We start from the raw sequence: 23,244 nt of genomic DNA, 5'->3' as shown, positions 1-23,244 counted from the left end.
TGAACCATCCTTGCATACCTGGTATGAATCCTACTTGGTCGTGGTGTATTATTTTTTTGATATGATGCTGAAGTCTATTGGCTAGAATTTTGTTCAGAATTTTTGCACCTATATTCATGAGAGATATTGGCCTGTAATTTTCTTTTTTTGTGACGTCTTTGCCTAGAACTAGGCTGTTTTGACTACCGTAGCTGTGTAGTAGGTTCTGAGGTCAGGTAGTGTGAGTCCTCCTACTTTATTCTTCAGTAGTGCTTTACTTATTCAGGGCTTCTTCCCTTTCCATATAAAGTTAATGATTAATTTTTCCATCTCTTTGAAAAATGTTGTTGGTATTTGTATCAGGATTGCACTGTATTTGCAAACTGCTTTGGATAGAATTGTCATTTTCACTATATTGAGTCTACCTACCCATGAGTGTGGTATGTTTTTCTATTTATGTAGATCCCTTTCGGTTTCTTGCAGTAGTGTTTTGTAGTTTTCTTTGTATAGGTCTTTTATATCCCTGGTTAGATTTATTCCTAAGTATTTTATTTTTTTAGGGGCTATTATAAATGATATTGTTTTCCTCATTTCCTTTTCATCGTTCTCTTTATTGCTGCATAGGAATCAAACTGATTTTTGTACATTTGTCTTGTATCTTGCTACTCTGCTGAATCTTTCTGTTAGTTCCAGTAGTTTTCTCGTGGCATCATTAGGGTTTTTTATGTATAATATCATATCATCTGCAAACAGGGACAGTTTAACTTATTCATTACCAATTTGGATGCCCTTTATTTCTTTTTCTTGCCTTATTGCTCTAGCTAGTACTTCCAGGACAATGTTAAATAGGAGAGGTGATAAGGGGCATGCTTGTCTTGTTCCTGTTCTCCAGGGGAATGTTTTCAGCCTTACTCCATTAAGAATGATGTTGGCTGTTGGTTTTGCATAGATGCCCTTTATTATGTTCAGAAATTTCCATTCTATACCTATTTTATTGAGATTTTTTCTCAGGAATGGGTGTTGGACTTTGTTGAATGCCTTTTCTGTGTCAACTGAGATGATCATGTGATCATTTTCTTTTATTTATGTGGCAGATTACGTTGGTTGATTTTCTAATGTTCAACCATCCTTGCATACCTAGTATGAATCCTACTTGGTCATGGGTTATTATTTTTTTTTTAATATTATGCTGGATTCTATTGGCTAGAATTTTGTTGAGAACTTTTGCATCTATATTCATGAGAGATATTGGTCTGTAATTTTCTTTTTTTGTGGTATCTTTGCCTGGTTTTGGTATCAGGGTTATGCTGGCTTCATAGAATGAATTCAGAAGTGTTGTTTCCTTTTCTATATTCTGAAATAGTTTGAGTAGTACTGGTATACCCTCTTCTCTGAATGTTTGGTAGAATTCTCCAGTGAAGCCATCTGGGCCAGGGCTTTTTTTTTGTTGGGAGGTTTTTTATTACCTTTTCAATCTCTTTTAATGGGTCGGTTCAGATTTTCAACATCAGTTTGTGTTAGTTTGGGTAGGTAGTGTATTTCTAGAAATTTATCCATTTCCTCTAGGTTTTCAAATTTGTTGGAGTATACTTTTTCATAATACTCTGTTATGATGTTTGTTATTACAGATGAGTCTGTTGTAATGTTCCCATTTCATTTCTTGTTTGGGTTATTTGCATTGTCTCCTGTTTTTCTTTTTTCATTCTGACCATTGTTTTGTTGATTTTGTTGATCTGTCAACGAACCAACTTTTGGTTTTGTTGATTCTTTCTATTCTTTTTCTATGCTCTATTTCATTTATTTCTGCTCTGATCTTTATTATTTCCTTTCTTCCAGTGGCTGTGGGCTTTTTTGCCGTTCTCTTTCTATTTGTTAGCATTGTGTAGTTAATGTTTTGACTTTATCCCTTTCTTCTTTTTTGATGTGTGCATCTATTGCTATAAATTGTCCTCGGAGGACTGCTTTTGCTGTGTCCCAAATTGTTTGGTATGATGAGTTTTTATTCTCTTTTGATTCTAGGAATTTTTTTTATTCCATCTCTGATTTTTCTGTTACTCAGTTGTTTGTAAGCAGGGTGTTGTTCAGTTTCCATGTAATTGATTTTTTTTCCCTGAATTCTTCCATTTTTTGGTCAGTATTTTCCATGAATTTGTCTGCTTTTTCCATGAATTTGTCTATTTTTTCCTCATTTTTGTCTGCTTTTTGCTTCAACTCTTGGATAGCTCTGAATACTAGGGATTTGAATTCCCTATCAGGTAGTTTTAGTACTTTTTCTTCTACTGGAAAGTTGTCTGGTGTTTTATTTTGGACACCTACTGGAACCATCCTGTCCTGTTTTTGTATATGTTTGATATTGTGAGCTGTCTTTGGGGCATTCAGTGGTTATTTTCCTCATTTATTTATTGTATATTTGTTTGTTTGGTCCTGCTTATGTCTGAGCAGGTGGGCTGTGCATTCTTTGTTGTTTGCTCATGTGTAAATATGATACTTTTCACCTCCTTCTCCTATGGGCAGGGTTAGTTGCTCCGGTATGGTACAGCAGGGCAGGTCCAGCTGAAAGGAAGTTGCTTGAATGGGTTGTTTGTGGCACGTACTAGGGCCGACAGGGCAGGCTGGGAATCAGTGCAGGACAGGTTCCAGTAGGCCATTCCTCAGCTTTTTGGGGGTGTGGTATTCAGCGCATGGTGCAGGTTGGCAGGATGGAGGGGGGAGATTGTGACGTGTGAAGCTAAGATGGTGTCTTAGTCATCTAGTGCTGCTATACAGAAATACCACAAGTGGATGGTTTTAATGAAGAGAAATTTATTTCCTCACAGTCAAAGTAGGCTAAAAGTCCAAATTCAGGGTGGCAGCTCCAGGGGAAGTCTTTCTCTCTCTGTTGGCCTTCTCATCAGTTTTCCCCCAGACTAGGAGCTTCTTGGTGCAGGGACCCCAGTCCAAAGGACGCGTTCTGCTCCTGGCACTGCTTTTTTGATAGTATTAGGTTCCCCTGTCTCACTGCTCACTTCTGTCTTTTATATCTCAAGAGATTGCCTCAGGACTCAATCCAGTCTTGTAGATCAGGTCCTGCCTTACTAACACAACTGCCACCCATCCTCCCTCATTAACATCATAGAGGCAGGTTTACAACATACAGGAAAATCACACAGTACCAGGAATCCTGACCTAGCCAAATTGATACACACATTTTTTGGAGGACATAATTCAAACCATGATAGATGAGTGTGGGAAAGAGGAGAGAGAGGTGAGAGGAACAGGAGCCAAAAACATACACACAAACAAAAATAATGGTAAGGGAGCTTGCCATTCAAGTGGAGAGATGAGAGAGTGAGAAATGGAGAAAAACAAAAAGGAAAAAAACTGGTAAAAGAAAAAAATGAGTAAATAAAAATTAGAAAAAAAAAAAAAAGGAGAGCTCCAAGAGATCCCACTGGTGTGGCTGCAAAGACTGGGGAAGTTGCTCCCTGGCTGTGAGGTACAGCCTTGCTAGAAGGGGTAGAGGTGTCTCACAGCACCAGGTATTCAGGAGACAGGAAGAGAAGGTAAATATAGAGAGATGAGAAACTGAGAAATGAAGAAAGACATAAGGGGAAAAAGAGAGAGATGGAAACAAAACAAAGAAACAAAAAAATCAAAACCAAGAAAAAAGAAATGCACCAGGGATGCGGCTGCCCATGTGTGTAGAGTAAGGGAGTAGCTGCCAAGCTGCACAGTACAGTCCTAGAAAAGAAAAAGAAACAAATCAAAACAAAAAAAAAGCCATGGGGGTCCCACCAGCTTGGCAGCATGGGCTAGGAAGCAGTTTCACTGTCGAGCAGTGTTTCACAGCCTTTCAGGAAGAAGCAAAGATGGCACAAGGAGCCAGGTATTTGAGAGAAAGGAGGGGGAAGTGGTGAGAGGTAAAGAAGAAATCTAAAGAAGCAGAAAAAAAGCAACACCAGCAGCCAACAAATGGCACTCAGGGAGCCGGCCAGTGCAGGTGGGTGGAATCCAAGCAGCTCCAGGGTGAAGCTGGTGCTTTATGGCCAAGAGACTGTGGCCACAGGAAGTAGAGCAGGCCGAGTGGGGTGAAGAAGCGTGGGGGTGGTAAAGCGTATATCACTGGTTACCTGTTGTTCTGTCTCCTGCTGGAATCTCCGTGAAGCTGCTTTCTCATTCTTCCTGTTCGTCAATCTCCTATAGGAGTCCAAGATGGCGGATCTGTGTTGCATTAGCTGTTAGGGTACCTCTGCATGTATCTCTCCTTGCTCTCTGTTCTCAGTCAGTTTCTTATTCCTTTCGGTGCTTGGCTAAGTTCTTTATCTCTTCATTTGATGCTTAGGGTTTCAGGATTGACGTGTGACTCTGCTGGACTTAGTCTTTTGGATCTTTGCTGTGGAAGGATGGTGGTGCTTTGGTCTATAGTGCCATGTTGCTTAGAAGTCCAAGGGTTTGGATTTATCAAATGCCTTTTCTGCATTGATTGAGATAACCCTGTGATTATTTTCCTTTGTTTTATTATTGTAGTTAATTACAATGATTTTCGGATGTTGAAGCACCTTTGCATTCCTGGTATGAATACCACTTGATCATGATGTATAATTTTCTTCATATGTTACTGACTTCTATTCACCAGAATTTTTGCATCTATGTTCATGAGAAATATTGGTTGGTAATTTTCTTTTTTTGTGATGTCTTTACTTGGCTTTGGTATCAGGATGATGTTGGCTTCATAGAATGAGGTAAGGAGCATTCCTTCCTCTTCTATGTTTTGGAAGAGTTTGAGTAGAATTGGTGTCAAGTCTTCTATGAATGTTTGGTTAAAATTCCCCAGTGAAGCCATCTGTTCCAGAGCTTTTTTTGTTGGGAGTTTTTTGATGACATCTTCAATCTCTTCTTTTGTTATGGATCTGTTTTGATGTTCTACCTCTATTTGTGTTAGTTTAGTGAAGAAGTGTATTTATAGGAATTTATCCATTTCTTCCAGGTTTTCAAATTTGTTGGAGTGCAATTTTTTATAGTATTATGTTATGATCCTCTTTATCTCTGTTGGAGCTGTTGTAATGTCTCCAATTTCATTTTTTATTTTGGTTATTTGCGTCTTCTCAATTTTCCCTTTGTCAGTCTAGTCAGTGGTTTATCTATTGATTCTTTCAAAGAACCAACTTCTGGTCTTGTTGATTCTTTCATTTTTCTGTTTTCTATTTCACTTATTTCTGCTCTGATCTTTATTATTTCCTTTTTTCAGGTAGTTTTGGTCTTCTTTTGCTGTTTCTTTTCTATTTGTTCAAGTTGTAAGGTTAAATTATTGATTTTGGATCTTTCTTCTTTTTTAATGTAGGCATTCATTGTTACAAATTTCTTTCTCAGCACGGCTTTCACTGGGTCCCAAAGGTTTGATATGCTGTGTTTTCATTGTCACCTGATCCTAAGTATTTTTTAATTTCATTTTTTATTTATCCTATGACCCAAAAGTTTTTTAGTAGTTTGTTATTTGGTTTCTATGAATTTATTTTTTTTCCTTATTTTTCCTGTTATTGATTTCTAGCTTCATATTGTTATGGTCAGAGAAGATGCTTTGTATGATTTCAACCTTTTTAAATTCATTGAGGTTTGCTTTGTGACCTAAAATATGGACTATTCTGGAGAATGTTCCATGTACATTGGAGAAGAATGTGTATTGTGTCGCTTTTGGGTGCTGTGTTCTATATGTGTCTGTTAGGTCCGTTGGTTAACAGTGTTATACAGATCCTCTATATCTTTATTGATTTTCTTTCTAGTTTTTCTGTTTTTGAAAATGGTGTATTAAAATCCCCCACTATTATTGTAGATCTGCCTATTTCTTTAATTCTGTTAGAGTGCTTTATAAATTTTGGGGTTCTGATGTTGGATGCCTAAATATTTATAATTGTTATGTCTTCTTGGTGAATTAAGTCTTTTATCATTATATTATCATTATTTTTCTTTGTCTCTTAAAGTCTATTTTGTCAGATATTAATGTTGTCACTCCAGCATTCTTTTGGTTACTGTTTGCTTGGCATGCTTTCTTTTTTCCACCCTTTGGTTTTTAACCTATGTATGTCTTTGTGCCTAAAGTGCATCACTTGTAGACATCATAATGATGGATCATATTTTTTTTAATCCATTCTTCCACTCTCTGTTGCTTGACTGGAGCATTTAATCCATTAACATTCAGTGTGGTTATCAGTATGGAAGAATCTACTGCAGCCATTTTCTTATACTTTTTGTGGTGTTAATGATTCCTTTGTTGTTCTTTATGGTCTGTGCTGATTTCTTTTTGTATATGGATTTTTTTTCCTTTCATTTATTATTGTTGTTTTTGTGCTTACTGAGTGTTTTTATTTTCTTCTTTATTTTGATGAGTAGATTTATTATTTTTTTGTGTGATTACTTTGAGGTTTACATTTAACATCCTACTTTTAAAATAGAAATTGACTTATTTTACTACTGTAATGTCTTTACCTGGCTTGGCAGGAGGGTGATGCTTTCATGTATCTTTATTTCAGGTTGTTATCTGATGTTGTCAGTTTTCTATCTAAAACTGATTCCGACTCATAGCGACCCTATAGGACAGAGTAGAACTGCCCCATAGGGTTTCCAAGGAGCACCTGGTAGATTCGAACTGCCAACCTTTTTGGTTAGCAGCAGTAGCTCTTAACCACTACACCACCAGGGTTTCCTTTCTATCTGAAGGACACCCTTTAATATTTCTTGCAGGGCTGGTCTGGTGGTTACAAATTCCCTTCATTTCCGCTTACTTGAGAATGTCCTCATTTTGCCCTCATTTTTGAATGACAATTTTGCAGGATATAGAATTTTTGCTTGACAGTTCTTTTCTTTCAGGGCTTTGTATATGTCATCCCATTGCCTTGTTACCTGCATAGTCTGTGATGAGAAATCAGTGCTTTTTCTTACTGAGGCCCCTTTGTAGGTGATATTTTGATTTTCATATGCTGCTCTCTTTGTAAGGATTCTATTTTTTGTTGAGTTTGTCATTTTTTTCTTGTATTGTTTTCCAGAATTCTTCTTGACTTTTTTCCATGTTTTCCTTGATCTCTGAGAAACCTTAATACTAGTTTTTGAAGCTTTATCAGGTAGTTCCATTACCTGTTCTTCTTCAGTGAACTTTTCTGTCCCTTTATTTTGTTCATTTGGTTGAGCCATCCTTTCCTGTCTCTTCATATGATTGTAATTGATTGCTAGCTTCAAAACGTTAAGGTTTTGATTTTATTTATTTATATATTTCTTTATTGATTGTATACATGTTTGTCTTTATTTTTATTTTGTTTTGATATATCAGGAGCTTAGTGTCTTCATTTTCTGTTTAGATTAATTCTTTCTTTTGTATTATGGTAATTGTCTTCCGATATTGGTCTATGTATGACTTTCGTGCTGCTGTTCAGCTGGGTGTGAATTCTTCTCACTGGTGGGTATGGTGGGTAAGCCACACTTGAGAATCTTTTGTTGTTAGGCATGTATGTCTTCCTTTAGACAGTTCCGTGGAGGTGCAAGTGGTCCCCTCCCAGATGTGAAGTGCCAAATGCCAGGTGGTCAGGATCCCTCCACAGCTCCTGAGGGACAGCATGGTCTCTCTGCTTTGGCACAAGCAGTTAGATGAGCTCTGTAGAGCAGGATAGGTCATTTTTGTAGTCACAGGGGGGCAGTGCTACCCAAACGGACGAGGCAGGCCTTATTTGCAGGCACAGATTGTTGTCACAGTAGGGGTGGGAAGGGCAGTGGGGCTCAGTACATACACATACTGCCTGCAGGATCAGGTAGGGTACGGATGGCTGTCACTACAGCCAGGAAGATGGGGTGGGCCAGGCATGAGGGTACCTGTCGACCTCTGAGGTTGGTCAGTGGGCGGGGCCTGCTCAAATGGGAGGAGAAGGGGGTAGCACAAGGCAGGTTGAGGGGACTTCTAATTGTTACTTTACAGGTTTACTCAATGGGCAATTCTTGTACAAATGGACAGGGACCTCTGCTGATAAATAGTCCCATCACTAGTTCCTAGTTCCCTCCCTTCTCTGTGCTCACCGGGGACACTGGAGCTCTTGCCCACCTTCCTGTACTTTCCCTTTGCCCCCTGCAGATGTGCATTCCCTGTCTTATCTATCCCCTGTACTAAGGATCCAACAATTAAATCTGTCACTTTTCTCCAGTAGCACTTCCCTGTATTTCCCTAGATTCAAGACTATGACACTCCTGCATGTCACCCTCTTGGGCTTGTTTAGACCCATCTTGCCCACCTTATTTCTTTCCAGGTTTGTTTAAACAGTATCTCTGCTTCCACCAGTGTTTTTTGTGAAGTTGCTTTCCTGGGCTTCTTACCTGGGGATGCCGCTTCCTGCTGTCCCAAAATGGCCAGGCTGTGCTGGTCCAGCAGGAAAGACACCGACAATCATTGAATCTCTGTGTTCCCACTGTTCCCGTTCTGTTTATCTTCTTCCAATTGGTACTGAGTCAAATTCTTCAACATTCAATTTGATTTTCTGGGTTCCAAGGTCATTATTTGTATCTGTTTCACTTAGTTTTTCTAGTCTTTGTTGTAGGGGGATGTTATGGTGCATCTGTCTAAGCTACCTCACTAACTGTACCCAACTCTGTAGACTTTGTTTGTTTTGAACTCTGAGGAATTTAAGGATAGAATACTCAAAAACATTGGTAACATTCACAGAATTTGTTTAAAGAATTAGAGGCATCCATTAATGCATTAATTGAGAAAGCATTGAAATGAATTATAAATCCTATTATTCACATTGAAATTACACATGGGTGGGTTTGGCATATATAATTAATGAGATTTCGGTGTGTTATGGTGAAAGAAAATCCCAAGATAAATGATTCTTCACAACTGGCCAACCCAAGACAAGCTTTGATTCTATGGGAAGCCAAATTTTCATAATTCACATGAGTCATATATCAACTCAGAAAGTGGTTCTTTATAAATAACTTAATACTACTTTGTAATTTGGTTCGTAAAAATGAATATATAAACACAGTACTTTTCTGCAGGGTCAGGATTTGCTTATCAAAAACAATACAGTCCATGTTAAGCAATTGCTAGTCGAAGTAAAATAAAAGACTTAATCTCAGTTTTAAAATAGTCTATTTTAAAAAAGGAAGGGAAGAGAGCAAAGGTAAGAATGGAAATTTGGGCATTTTGGTGGCATTAAAAGTAGTGCATAAATATTTAAAAAAGGAAATTACTAGTACAGAAGAATGCTATTTTTCTTACCAGTTGTGAACAAGTTGCAGATAAAGTCATATCTAGGAAGCAACAAAAAATAAGTAAAGGCATTTTTGGTAAAATTTGATCAGATAACTAAAAAGTAGCATAGTGTCTTCCCTAGCAAGAGCTCCAAATTTGAAGCTGAATATCTGTAACACAGGAAAATAGTTCAAAGGCACCTAATCTAGTAATAAAGTACAGCCTTACTTAGAGATGGTGACCTTGTATTCTATATTAAATCATAGATTAAATGTGTGAGGCCCAGTGTAATAGAATGTTCTGGATGGACACCTTTGTACTTTAAGTAGAGTCACTGTGTGTAGGTGAAAACAGAGATGCATTTCTCCATTCTCCTCATAGGCTCCCTAAGGAAAGGTTGCCATTTCTTAGATGGTGATCTATCAATCACTTATGTATTATATATATCAATGTGAATTGGTCGTAGTGATTTATTTTGAAGATGAAACTAAGTAATTTTAGGTTCAAACATTTAATAAAGTCTTCAAGAAATCGAAGAAGTCCTGTCAAGTTTTCATGGTGTTAATTTTAGTTTTTGATTTTTTTTTCCTAGTCCAACTAATTTATCACAGGGGTTTTGAAATAGCATCTTAGTGACATATCTTATGTGTTAAACAGAATACCACTTTGATTTTTATTTTATCACACTTGCCAATTGTATATATTTGGTATAGTTATGACCTGCTGTATAGCAGCTTGTAAGTATGTACTGAACACCTAATATGGCCATATGATGTTCTAGACCCTTGAGTTCAGTGGTTTATGAATTTCAGCTCTTACGTAAGCACATTTCCCTATGGGGCGAGAGAGGGAACTAGATAATAAACACATAGATAAATGAATAAATAAATTAAAAATTCAGATCTGCTAGATGCTGTGAAAAAATAAAATAGAGGAAAATGGAAGAGGGTGGCTGGGGGTTTATTTAGAGAAAGTGATCAGGGAAGCCCTTTCTGAGAAGTCTGCATTTAAATTGAGACACAAATCACAAAATGTTAGCCAATACAGAGGGCTAAAAGTAGTAACAAGAACTTTGTGGCTAGAGCTGAGTGAATGAAAGCCAGAAAAGTAGGAGATGATATTGGAAAGAGAATCAGGGTCTAGATTGTATAAGGCCTTGTAGCCCATGGTGAAGATTTTGGATTTTTTTTTTTGCAAAAAAGAAAAAAAAGACACTGGAAGGTTTTAAATAGGTGAGCTTGAGAATACCTGACTGCTGTATAGTGGCAATGGGCTACAAAGAGGCAAAAGTGAGGTCCCAGAAACTGGATAGGAAGCTATTTCAATAGCCCACGAGAGGGAGGAGAGTGATTTGGACTAGAATTATATTAGTGAAGATGAGAAGCATAGCTAGATTCTGGATACATTTTGGAAGTAGTGCTTGCAGGATTTACTGATGTGTTGGTTGGGGCTGTGAGGAAAACAGAAGGGTCCAGAATGCACCCTCCGTTTTTAATATGAGCATCTGGGTAGATGGTAGTGTTATTTTCTGACACAGATGACTATGGGTAATAAATGATAAAGAATCCACATTTTACTTTAGCCTGTGTTACTTCTGCCAACTAGATAGCCAACTGGAAATGTTTATTAGAAGGCTGGGCATACAAATATGAAATTAAAGAGGAGATCTGGACTAGTAACATAGGACTTGATTTTGTCCTTTTTATGTCATCATTTGGATTATTGTTTATTGTTTGAGTAATATCTGCTCAGTATAAATTTTACCAGCAGGAGATTATGGAGCAATTCAGTTCTATATAAGGAAAAAAATATGAGTCAATTTGTTTGCACAGTATTAAAAATAAAAGAAATGCCTGACTACAAAGCAAAAAATACGTATCCTTAAAATTTGTCCCAAATCCTTTTTAACTTATAACCAATTCCTCATATGTATGATGAATGAAGCCACTCTAATTCTTCATTTTTCTCATTTGTAGATTGTCATGTTGTTATTATTATTATTGTTTACTTCTTAACAGAATGCTTACATGTCTCCTAGTTATGACTCCAATCGTGCGTTATTTTCTGATAAACAAAATAGCCTTTGATAGTGCCCATATTACATACCTCTGTATAACACTGAGATTGGTGGAAATGTTTTCACTGGTTTTAGAAATTGGATCTTTTTTTATATATACAGTAATTTAGATACACTGAGAAATTTCCATTACTGTGCTGTTTGCTTTTTGCTGTGTTCTAGTGGTTTGGCAATAGATTAGAGTTTGGGTTTTCCACCATTTGGTACTAATTATCTAGGAACAATCTGATTTCCATTTATTATATTCACATGGTTGTGTTGCCTATATTTATATTAGAAAAAGGGCCTATTCTTTCCTCCTAGCCTCATGAAAGCCTCCAGAAGATTATTCCATTATATGAAGTGGACATAACAAGTTCAATCAAATTGTTCCTCTTGATTCTTATGTCCGGGGGCTTATATTTTATTTTTCTGGCTGTGGCAAGTTTTAACCAAATCAGACTACTGCCAGGAAATTAAATGAACAAAATTGTAGTCCTAAGGAATATTGGACTTTCATTGCTGAGTTTTGTTTTGTTTTTTTTTTAAAAAAAGACTCCCTTTCAATTAAACCCAGTGTGACGGGATAAAATTCTACCTTTACATACTTAACTGTGCAGCCACTGATTAGACTTGATAGGGCAATTATAACCTAAATGTGTACTTCTTTGTGGGTAAACAAGCTTGCCTATTTATCCTTCCCTAGTGTTTTCTCAACTGCTATTGAAGTTAGACAGGATGGGCAAGAGCATATTGGGAAAACTGAATTATACAATAAGCCAAATGTGAATCTTTAAACAGAGGCATACATTTTAAACATGAACATTGGTTAAAGAACATCTGGTGCCCAGAAAAAATGATCACCTATCCACAACTTCACTTTCATAATTATCAGTTACACAAAAGATGATTCTAAAGAAATGAACCCTGTCTGATGGGAAAAACAGTATGCCCCCATTCCAGTTCTGACCATGAGTACCTGGTCAAGTCCTTTGGCCTCTTCTTGCTTCCATTTTCCTTTTTGCTAAATGTAGGCATTCATATTCATTTAACAGGCAAGATTCTTGTAATATTTATATGATGATAAACCTTACAATTAAGAGACCAATATAAATAAACTGTGCATATAGAAATGTAAAAAAAATAAATTTTGTGGTGCTGTAAGTTCTAAATTCTTGAAGTCTTTACTTTTAAAGATTATTTGAAAAGTGATAATGATAATGTGTCATAAAAATGAACTTTAAAGTATCGATCAGCATGATAATATAGAAAGATTTGCCAGAATATTTTACATAACAATTATGTTGCCCCATCTTTAGTGTTATTTATAATAAACCTGTTTTTTAACTAGAAAAATTTGATTTACACATGATATTTAAAAAATAAATTTTGAAGGAATTTACTTTTTAATTTAATTATAAATAGAACTATGAACCTTTATATGGTAATAAACATGGTAAATCATAGCTTAATCTTGAAGTTATTTTACATTTTAAAAAGGTCTTTGGAGATTCTTATTGCCAATACAATTATATTTACAATGTTAGTATCATTCTAATACTTCTATAGCTATTACTACAGAACTGTTTAGTCTTTAATGAAGTTTTGTTTGTTTAAATGTACTTAATATTTATTGATAGAATTCAAAACATTTTATGACATGTTATCATTGTTGTATGATTTAGGCAAAGCTCCAAGTTGAAATATTCACCATGGCCTAAATATACCAAGCCACTACTTAAAGAAGGAAAAGCTACAAAACTGCAGCAACAACAAACCTCAATTATGGACACGCATCATTAATGTGTCCTATTAATCTAATAATTTCTGCCTATGATGTAATTGCTGATCATAGAATTCCCCTTAATATAATAATTCAGATCCTTTGCACGTTCTGAAACACCAAAACACTTGAAAGTATGAATGTAAAGGGCTTAGTTGAACAGTGATACCATGTATTTCTGTAAGACAGTCCAAAAAAGTCGATTTCTAGCCATCTGTCTAAATACTGTTAGAAGGGCCAAAATAAAAATATCAGACTTTTTACATATAAACTATGTATTTCATTTCTTAAAAAACAAATGCAATCAACCAGTTAAAAATAGCAGCTTAAAGAGAAACGGCAGAGGGATGGGGTGGGGTGGGGTGGGGGAAAGGACTAATTCCAGAACAGTTAAATTTAGAAACACCAATAAAAATATTTATCTAGTGCCAAAAATGCCACCTCATGTCATCCAGATGTTTTAGTCACATGTTCTTATCCTTCTTTAATAAGTCTAATAGTTTGGTCCAGAACCAGGCACTACTGAAATACACCCATGCATTCAAATATGCTGGGCTTAACATCCATCAGATACGGTATCTAACTCCTTGACTTGAACCATTTTTAGGTTAGGAATCACCAACCTAAATGTCAGCAAAGTTCAGATATGACCTAAATGTGTGAAATGGGCACTTAGTGGTAGTGATGAATTGGAGAGCGCATGTCAAACTTTAAAGGTAAAGCAGATACTTAATACCAGCTAATTCTTTTCATGCAAGATTCTGTGTCCACTTTCTAGATTTCTGAATTCTCAAGAAAATCTCTAATTTTTAATGTGAAATCTCTAAATATTTACCTGAGGTACTAATTCAATATTTTAAAGACCTGTGTGACCCAGACAAAAAAGGTCAGTTGACCAAATCCAGCTTACTGATGATCGATCCAAAGATATCTGTAATAGATAGCCTTCGAGTCTTAAGCTCTAGGTACTGAAACGCTGAACATTATCAGCTATCCCTCGTTTACCATTTTGGAAGTAAAACTACCTCTGATTGACTGATTGATTGATGGAAGTATACACAGCAAAAGATACACCATTTCAACAATTTATCAGCTATCCCTCGTTTACCATTTTGGAAGTAAAACTACCTCTGATTGACTGATTGATTGATGGAAGTATACACAGCAAAAGATACACCATTTCAACAATTTCTGCATGTACAATTCAGTGACACTGATTACATTCTTCAAGCTGTACAACCATTCTAGCTGTCCTTTTCCAAGTTATTCCACCACCATTAACATAAACTCACTCCCCCTAAGCTTCTCATCTAATCTTTCCAATTGCTGTTGTCAATTTGATACTGCATAGATAATTCTTTAAAAAAGCACAATGCTTAAGACAGACATATTTTACTAATTAAACGAAACTATTGTTTAGTTTGGAAACCCTGGTGGTGTAGTGGTTAAGAGCTATGGCTGCTAACCAAAAGGTCAGCAGTTTGAATCCACCAGGCCCTTCTTGGAAAACCTATGGGGCAGATCTACTCTGTCCTATGGGGTCCCTATGAGTCGGAATCGACTTGATGGCAACAGGTTTTCTTTTTTTTTTTTTTGTATTATTTAGTTTAAAGAAGACTTCAGGGGATAGTTTGGTTTGAGGTTTAAAGACTATCTCAGGGTGATATTTTCAGCGGTTCATCCAGCCTCAATGGCACCTGAAAGCCAGTCTGAATTCCACTAAGAATTTTAAATTCTATTCCAAATTTTCCCTCCTTTGATCAGGATTCTTCTATACAGTCTTTGGTCAAAATGTTCAGTAATGGTAACCAAGCACTATTCTGTTCTTCTTGTCTCCTGGCATAGGAGGCAGTTGCTCATGGAAGCAACCAGACAGGCATTCCGTTTCTCCCTTTGGTTCCTCATTCTCCTTACTCTTCTTGTTCCTCTACTACTCCAAGTGAATGGAGACCAATTGTTGTAGCTTTGATGGCCACTTGCAAGCTAGTAAAACCATCTCTTAATTGGATTATTTGCATACTTGATTATTTCAGTATTATGTACATTATTCATTTTTATTAGTGTATCTTCCCAGAGGATGTAGTCCTATGATAATACATAATATTATCACCCTGATAAAATACTAGAGTACTTTTAAGCTAGAAAAGTTTGGCCTTCAGTTTATTTTGAGGCACCTGGTAAAGAATTTTTGCTTAACACAAGTCATAAAACAAGACAGAGTATTTCCATTTATTTTACAAGCTGGATGATACCAAGGACAACCTCTACTTGATATTTTATGTTTTACTCAGTGCAAACACTTTTATCTATTTACAGTTTTAATGAAAAAAATTCTCTAGTATAAAATAAACAATAAATATGCCTTGATGGTTTATTATATATGCAGTACTCTAAAGTGTTATATAAAATATTATGGAAAAACAAAATTTTGCCCCACAAGGAATTTACAGTTCTCACCTTTAATTAAGACAAAAGTGGCCACCTATAACAAAATTACGTACTAAGTTATATTGACTGTAAAATAAATTTATCTATTCTATCTATCTATCATCTATCTAATCTGTCTACCTGTCTGTCATATAATCACTATTTGAGGTCAATAGAGAAAGCAATAATTATTGATTATATTTGCATATTATTAGAGTGTTAGATTATATAACTCATACCATCAGAGACTTTGCTTCCACTTGAACTCTTCCCTCAACTTAACTTTTTCCTTACACTGCCTCCTTTTCCCTTCTGCCTCCAGAAACTTGTGAAACGGTCACTCCTAGCTTAACAGCTTCCTTCAAACTTGTTAGTCCTTTTAGCTATAAACTTACTTACTACCTTTCACTATGAGGCTTATCGAAAGTTAGATTTTTGTTGGCTGTCTCATAGTTCTGTCCGTGCTGAAAAGTCTCTGAAGTGTGACTCGTAACTCTCCATGCTTTAAAGAAAGTAGCCTCCAAAATCATCCAAAGACTGACATTCACAATCAGTACAGTATACTACATGCACATTATTATTATCTCTCTGATTCATTTGAGATGCTTGACAACTCCTTCTTCCCATCCCCCTAAAGTCTTACCATTCTCCATTCCTCACTACTGCAGAAAGGGCACGATATTTGTAATTAGATAGCTTTGAGTTTTGACTCTGATTCTTACCTCATACAGAAATAAGTCACTAAGAATCTCTGGGCTGTAATTCTCATATTATTATTGTTATAAAGACATACTATTAGTACTTCAAAAGAATGTTTTGAGGGTTAAATCTAAAACGTATGTGGTGGCCCTTTTTGAAACTTCTACAAAATCACAATTTTTTTTACTGGAGTTTACTCCTATTTAATAACTCTTCTTTTCTTACTATTATCCTTCCTTCTTTCATCACATTACACAAAGTACTTCTCCCAAATAAGTTGCTCATTTTCCTCTTCACTGTCATCCTCAGATTTCATTACAAATATCTCTCTTCTGTACTTATGACTTTGAGGTCATTGTATCTTCTCCTGTCCTTCTACATAGTAAAAAAAATAAAAAGCCCGTTGCCGTCGAGTCAATTCCAACTCATAGCAACGCTATAGGACAAAGTAGAACGGCCCCATAAAGTTTCCAAGGAGTGTCTGGTGGATTCAAACTGTTGACCTTTTGGTTAGCAGCTGTAGCACTTCACCACTATGCCACCAGGGTTTCCTTCTATATAGTATCTTTTGTCAAATATGTTACACAAATAAGGGAAAATTTTTAGTATGATTTTTCCTGTCCTTTGGATACGTTTTTCCTATTAACATTGTGTAATGCAGATTTTATGATTCCAAAATTTGAATAGGAAAAGTTAGATATAAGGATTAGAAAACAAAAAAAATGATATGTAGGAAGAAATAAAAATATAATCATTTTTGCCTCTAGAAGTATATTTATATATATGTGTATATGTATACTTATATGTATAATTTATTTAAACTATAAATTATTCATTGTTCTGCCTATATTTATCTCTTTGAGAAAGCTACCACACTGGTCCTGCTTAGAAGCTTTTGAGATAAGGGACTTGATACTAAATGGTGGGGAGGTAGAGAAGATTCTTACAGTAAAGCAACTCCACAGAGGTAAAACCAATTTCTAAATAAAAACAGGAGAAGATTGCCCACATAAATCACAGAATCTCTGTGCCTATTTGATGTGGGCCCTTCATCGTGGTTTCTCAGGCAGCTGCCATTTTCCCTTAATGGCTTTAAAGAGTCCAATCTTTCTTCTTTTAGATATACCTACAAATGTTAACAGACTAGGTAAAGTACATATCATTTTGGATATTAAATAACTGCAATCCCAAAACATACTCCCATGAGACAAAACAGGAATATGTTGATTCTTTCACGAGGTCATATCCTGATTCCCTTTATTCTGGTGGATAGCCAGTTATTCAAGCTAAACAGTACTCTCCCAATGATCAAATCCTAGTGAAAGCAATATTTTATTTAAATATTTGTAATTATAATATTTTAGTAAAAAAAATCGAATTAAGCAATCCAAAGCTAAGGACTATGACAATAGGAAGATCTACTCAAACCATGTATTTTAATTTTTGTAAAGTTTATTTTGACATTAACTTATTTTCACAAAATGCCAAGTAAATTTTCATATCTACTTTTTCCTTTTCCTCTGTGTCTTCTTTCTTCCCCTTAGTATATTTCTCTTTCTGTTATTCCTTTACAGCTGCTGCGTAACATGTCTGATCACGGGTTTCAGAGATGCTCATCTTCTTTTTGGAGTAGTAGTGATGATTCATCTCCCTATCTAAATAGTTCTTCCATTACTGTCATTCCTCTCAACTCGCCTGATTCCAGACTATCAATGGGACTGTTAATACCACCACCTTCTAAATGCGGCCTTCCCAAGCCAATCAGTGAGAACAGCATCCCAAGACCTCATGTAATTTGCTGAGCAGAAACTCTTTTATTATTGACATGTTTTTGGTTTTTGTTTGTTTATTTTGCTTTTTTTTTTTTTTTTTCCTGCTGATCATGCCATTTATATAGTAATTTAAAAATATGGTATGCCTGAAAGTCTTGAATCAACATGATGTGATCTGGAGTCTTTGTGTGCCATTTTTGTTTCCTTTGGATACCTGATATATTCAAATAGGGAGTGGTGATAGTATACAAGTTCACCAAAAAAAGACGAAATAGGACAAATACTTTAATGAGTCCATCAGATGTTGCAGTTGTGAAATTTGCTTATCAGAAATATTGGTAAAGGCAGATTCAGTATAGTTCAGTGCGAAATGAGCAAAGTCTAGATTGATATGAGTTGAGGACTGAATGGAGTAGAAGTTGGGACAAGAAATGTACTGCCTCTTTCAAGGAGCTTAGGTTTGAAGGCAAGAGAAAGAGAAGAGAGTGACTAGAGGAATAAAGAAAGAGGAACACAGTAAGGAAATGTTGGTTGGTATTAGTTTTTAATGACAGTCGAGATCTGAGTATCTTTATATCCTAAGAAAGAGGAGAGAAATGGAAATCAGAGGATAGGATGATTAGGAGAACAGCATTCCCGAGTAGGTGGAAAGAGGTGAACGAAAAAGTTCCTTTGAAGTCTTTGGATAGTTTTTATGACTGATAAAATAAAGAAATTGTTAAAGAAAAGGAAGATGACATTAATTTTCCTGCATGGAAAAGATGTACCAATAATTATTTTAATTGGATAGCAAATCTGTCACAATCAGCCTTATTTCTCTTAATCTCCTGCATCACCTGTTGAATTAGAAAAAGTAAATGTATTCTGAGAACTCTAATTTTAATATGAACCACTACGTGCTTATAGGAAAAGCAAATTTTTCCTGACTATTTTCCTCTAAAATAGAAATTTACTTTCTTTTATTGCCGATCAGATCAGATGGTTTTCATAGGCAAAATTAATACCCCTCCATCTGATAATCGAAGTGGTGATTTTTTTTCATTCTTACATTATTTCTTGGCTACATACTCATGGACTTTGTATTTTTCTTTCCTTTTATTGGTTCAGCCCAGATAACTCAATGATTTTGGTGGCACATTTAGTGATTGTTAGTTTCATGAGATAGCTGTATATTTTTAAAAACTTGATGGAATCTTATTCTAGGAATAAAAAGCAATGTAGTGAATATAATAGTTGTTTGTCATTGTAGTTATAAATGCAAATTGAAATATACTCTCCTTTTGAATATTAAAAAACTAGTCATCTATTGCATTTGAATTGTTATATCTGAGAAGGTGGGTCATTCATTATTCAATTATTTCTGTTTAAAATTTATAATCTTATGCAAATTATATCACTGAAATTAATTTTTTATACAAATCGTTTCTAACATACTTCCAATTCTCTGATATCAATAGCAATTATCTCTAAAAGAACAAAAAATCCAGTATATCTTTGTTATAGATTGAATTGTGTCTCCCAAAAATGATGTCACCTTGGCTAGACCATGATTCCCAGTATTGTGCGGTTGTTCACAATTTTGTGATCTGATGTGATTATCCTATGTGTTGTTAATCCTAACCTCTGATGTTAATGAGGCAGGATTAGAGGCAGTTATGTTAATTAGGCAGGACTCAATCTCTACAGGATTAGGTTGTGTCTTGGGTCAATTTCTTTTGAGATATAAGAGAGAGAAGCGAGCACAAAGGAGAGGGACCTCCTACGACCAAGAATGAAGAACCAGGAGAGGAGTACGTCCTTTGGACCTGGGATCCCTGCACTGAGAAGCATCTAGGCCAGGGAAAGATTGATGACAAGGGCCTTCTCCCAGAGCCAGCAGAGAGAGAAAGCCTTCCCCTGGAGCTGGCATCCTGAATTCAGACTTCAGCTTCCTAGATTATGAGAGAATAAATTTATCTTTGATAGAGCTATCCACTTGTGGTATTTCTGTAATAGCACTCAGTATAGCCCTTTTTTCCATCATCTTTGGAGAACATTTCTGCAGAAATTGCCCAAGGCTTTCTTGCTGGTGAATAGTTTGGCATAACAGCTTGAACCATATAAATTCGCCTATATTTAACTCTCTGTGATCTATAAGATGGCAAGTTAATTTGATTCAACCAAATTTGTTTTGTTATGTATGTCTTATATGTATATGAAATATTTAAAATTATAATGTGTCTACATGAAATAATTCCCTAATTTATATTATCTTCATTTCAGGCAGGCAGTGTGACACCTATGTCACCCTCCACGGACATCTTTGATATGATTCCATTTTCTCCAGTATCGCCCCAGTCTTCAATACCTACTCGCAATGGCACACAGCCACCTCCAGTACCTAGTAGATCTACCGAGATTAGTAAGCTTTGTCAACAAATTAATATTTTCTTGCTATATTCATGTATATTTTAACATTCTAATGACTATGCAGAATTGTATATCTTAAAAAGCTTGCTAACAATTTTAATTATTAGAATATAACTAAGTTTTTGTATATATGTCAAATTCATTAATTCTATTTCACTTTATAATTCAGAGTATAGTACTGAAGATATCACTGTTTGCAATTTGAGCCTATTTTATGGAAAAAAAATGATGTTTTGGTATGTTCATTTACATTATAATGCAAAGCATTTAATTACACTTTCATTGAGTTGTGAGTTATATTTTTATATTTAATTTTAGCTAATCAAAAGAACTCTAGTAGTAATTATTTTAATTATTTTTGACATGTTCAACAGTGTTTGGTTTTAATATTTTTATTAGATTATATTTATGTTCTAAGTTAAAGACATGTATAAATCTATATATTTTATGATTTTTTTTTTAATCCTATGTAAGTGATTTTTTGATATCTAAAATGCTATAAAAGACATTTTTTTTCTGTTTTACCTTCTATTTATCTAGAAGGAACATAAAACTCTCTTTGATGGATTAGAAAGCATACAAAAAATGCTCATTTTCATTGTCTTGGCTGCATTTTGATTTGTGCTGTGTCATAGAAGCTGTAAGAATAGTTCCCAATGGACGTGTTCAGTCATTATGACTAAAGAGAGTTTTTTTTTTAATTTTTATTTTTTATGCTGTATTGCATCCTCTCTAGTTCACGTTAATACATTTTAAATATAACTCTGAAGTTTTAGCTTAAAACTTTAATGCATGGCAGGGCCTATGCTTTATTTTTCCTTGTAGATCTTAACATAGTACATTATTCAAGTTAAATACTCAATAAATTCTAGAATATCAGTTTATAAATACAAAGTAATAGCATTAGATACTTTAAAATCAGTTTATAAAAATATTTCAATACTTTACATAAAGTTGAAATATATTTTTAAATGCCTCTGAAAATATTTTGTTCCAATGCAAAATAATTTTGTCAAGGAAATAATCCATAATATATATGTCATGGTGTGTTTTAGAAAATGTTGCCTGTAACTTGATATCATGATGAAGTATTTTTTGCCCTATGAGTGTTCCCAAATCTCTTTATTTCCCTCCATCTTTTACTTCCTTGGACCTCATCACTGATTCATTCATTCATTCATTTATTCATTCAACAATGATTCCTTTAGCACATGCACTAGAATTGGACTCTATGCTGGAATTTGAAAGGTAAATTAGGAATGTATCCATAATGGAGGATGATAATTCAAGTAGAAATACAAATTGAGAGGAGTGAATAGATCTGAAGATATTTAAGAGGAATGATCTATAAGGCTTGGTGACCAACTCTGTATGGATGGTGATAGGAGGTCAAAATCAATTGTGATTCAAGATTTTAGACAAACTGTTGTTAACAGGGAAAACTAGAGATAGAGAAGGGGAAAATAGTGAGTTATGTTTTAGACATTGATGAGTTTCAAATGCCTTTGGAAAGTCTAGGTGGAGATGGTCAAGTGGTTTTAAGGCATTTATTAATGAAGTAACCCTTTGCTACATTTTTCAATCACTGCACATTCCTGATTATCAAAGTTATTATATATAGCAACATATATATATAACAAAGACTTTGAGGACTAATTTTTCATCTCAATTATAATTGTGAAATTGTCGAAGACTCTAATTCAGTGGGATTATAGTAACAGGACTTTTTCTTTAAATGGACTCTTAAATGTATTCATTTATTTATTTTTCATTATCTACTATATAAATAAAAGCAAATGCCAACAAGTTTGACCCCTTCACTTTTCTCCTTGTTGGCATCTGAGAATACTAGTAGTTCTCCTGGCATATTTTTGATCCCCTGATTTTCACGTCCATTGAATGCTGTGACTTCCCTCTGAATATCAAGCATAAATTAATTTATTTAATAACTATATTTCCTGCTTGACTATAATTTCTATGAGGTAAGGGACTTGGTCCTTCCTTCACTACATGGACCCTTTTCCTAGCAAACTAAGTGGCATATAATATATATTCAATAAATATTAATGGATAAAAGAAAGAATAACTGAGTGAACCACCACCCATTAGTTTTTATTTTTTTGCTTATGCATTATAGACTTAAATAATTTGTAATGTTATTAATTACATTGCAAAACTCTTCATGGAAACTTGGACCTACAGGATATTTTTTCGATACAGATTTTAGACCCATCTGAGCTGACAAAATGGACCAAAAACTCGGTAGTATTTATTAATTTGTCTGAATATATTTGCTTATTATATGCTGTAGTAGTCTCTTAATATTTTGGAGGAGTCATGAAAATCTGATAAAAGTTAGGAATGCTCTTCACAGAAAAGCACACACGTCCACTCATACCAAATTTTGCATTGCATTGCAGGAATTTCAAGAATCCTTTTAAGCCCATCTGAAATCTTTAGTGATTTTTTTATTTTCAATTTGAGAAAACCTATATAATGAAAATCTCTATTTCCTGACCAGCTCTCCTTCCCTTTCATTAGTTCATTACTTTTTGACAAAAACCGACTATGTGTAAAGTACTGTTCAATATGCTGAAAATAGAGTGGCGACTAGGACACAGCTCTAAAAAAATTCCTCTGTTCTCTGAAGTTTGATTTATTAACTGAGCAACATCCACTTGGACTAATACAACAATAATAATACCCATTAGTTATATACAAGGTGACCATAAATTCCCATTAGTTTAGGATGCTCCTGGCTTATACTTATTATCCTGGTTATTTATTAGTAGCATTCCATTTGCTCTTAAAAATGACTTTGGATGATAAATTATATGGTCTTCCTCGTCATACAACACTTACTGTACATCAGCTACTTCTAAGAATTTTACGTGTATTAACTCATTTA

The 23,244-nt window shown here is 35.0% G+C and overlaps 1 protein-coding gene across 3 annotated transcripts in view; it reads left to right on the top strand.

The window, feature by feature from the left end:
* The window catches only part of GULP1 (GULP PTB domain containing engulfment adaptor 1), a 134,415-nt gene that overhangs the window by 103,603 nt on the left and 7,568 nt on the right, over positions 1-23,244 (top strand). For all 3 annotated transcript variants that reach the window (XM_004385594.1, XM_004385592.1, XM_004385593.1), the window contains one exon: positions 20,190-20,328. In XM_004385594.1, the coding sequence (XP_004385651.1) occupies positions 20,190-20,328 (139 nt within the window). The remainder of the gene's footprint in view (positions 1-20,189; positions 20,329-23,244) is intronic.

Source organism: Trichechus manatus, unplaced genomic scaffold, assembly GCF_000243295.1.
Source record: "Trichechus manatus latirostris isolate Lorelei unplaced genomic scaffold, TriManLat1.0 scaffold00142, whole genome shotgun sequence".
In the NCBI taxonomy this organism is placed as follows: Eukaryota; Metazoa; Chordata; class Mammalia; order Sirenia; family Trichechidae; genus Trichechus; species Trichechus manatus.
This window is presented reverse-complemented; position numbering and strand designations above follow the sequence as displayed.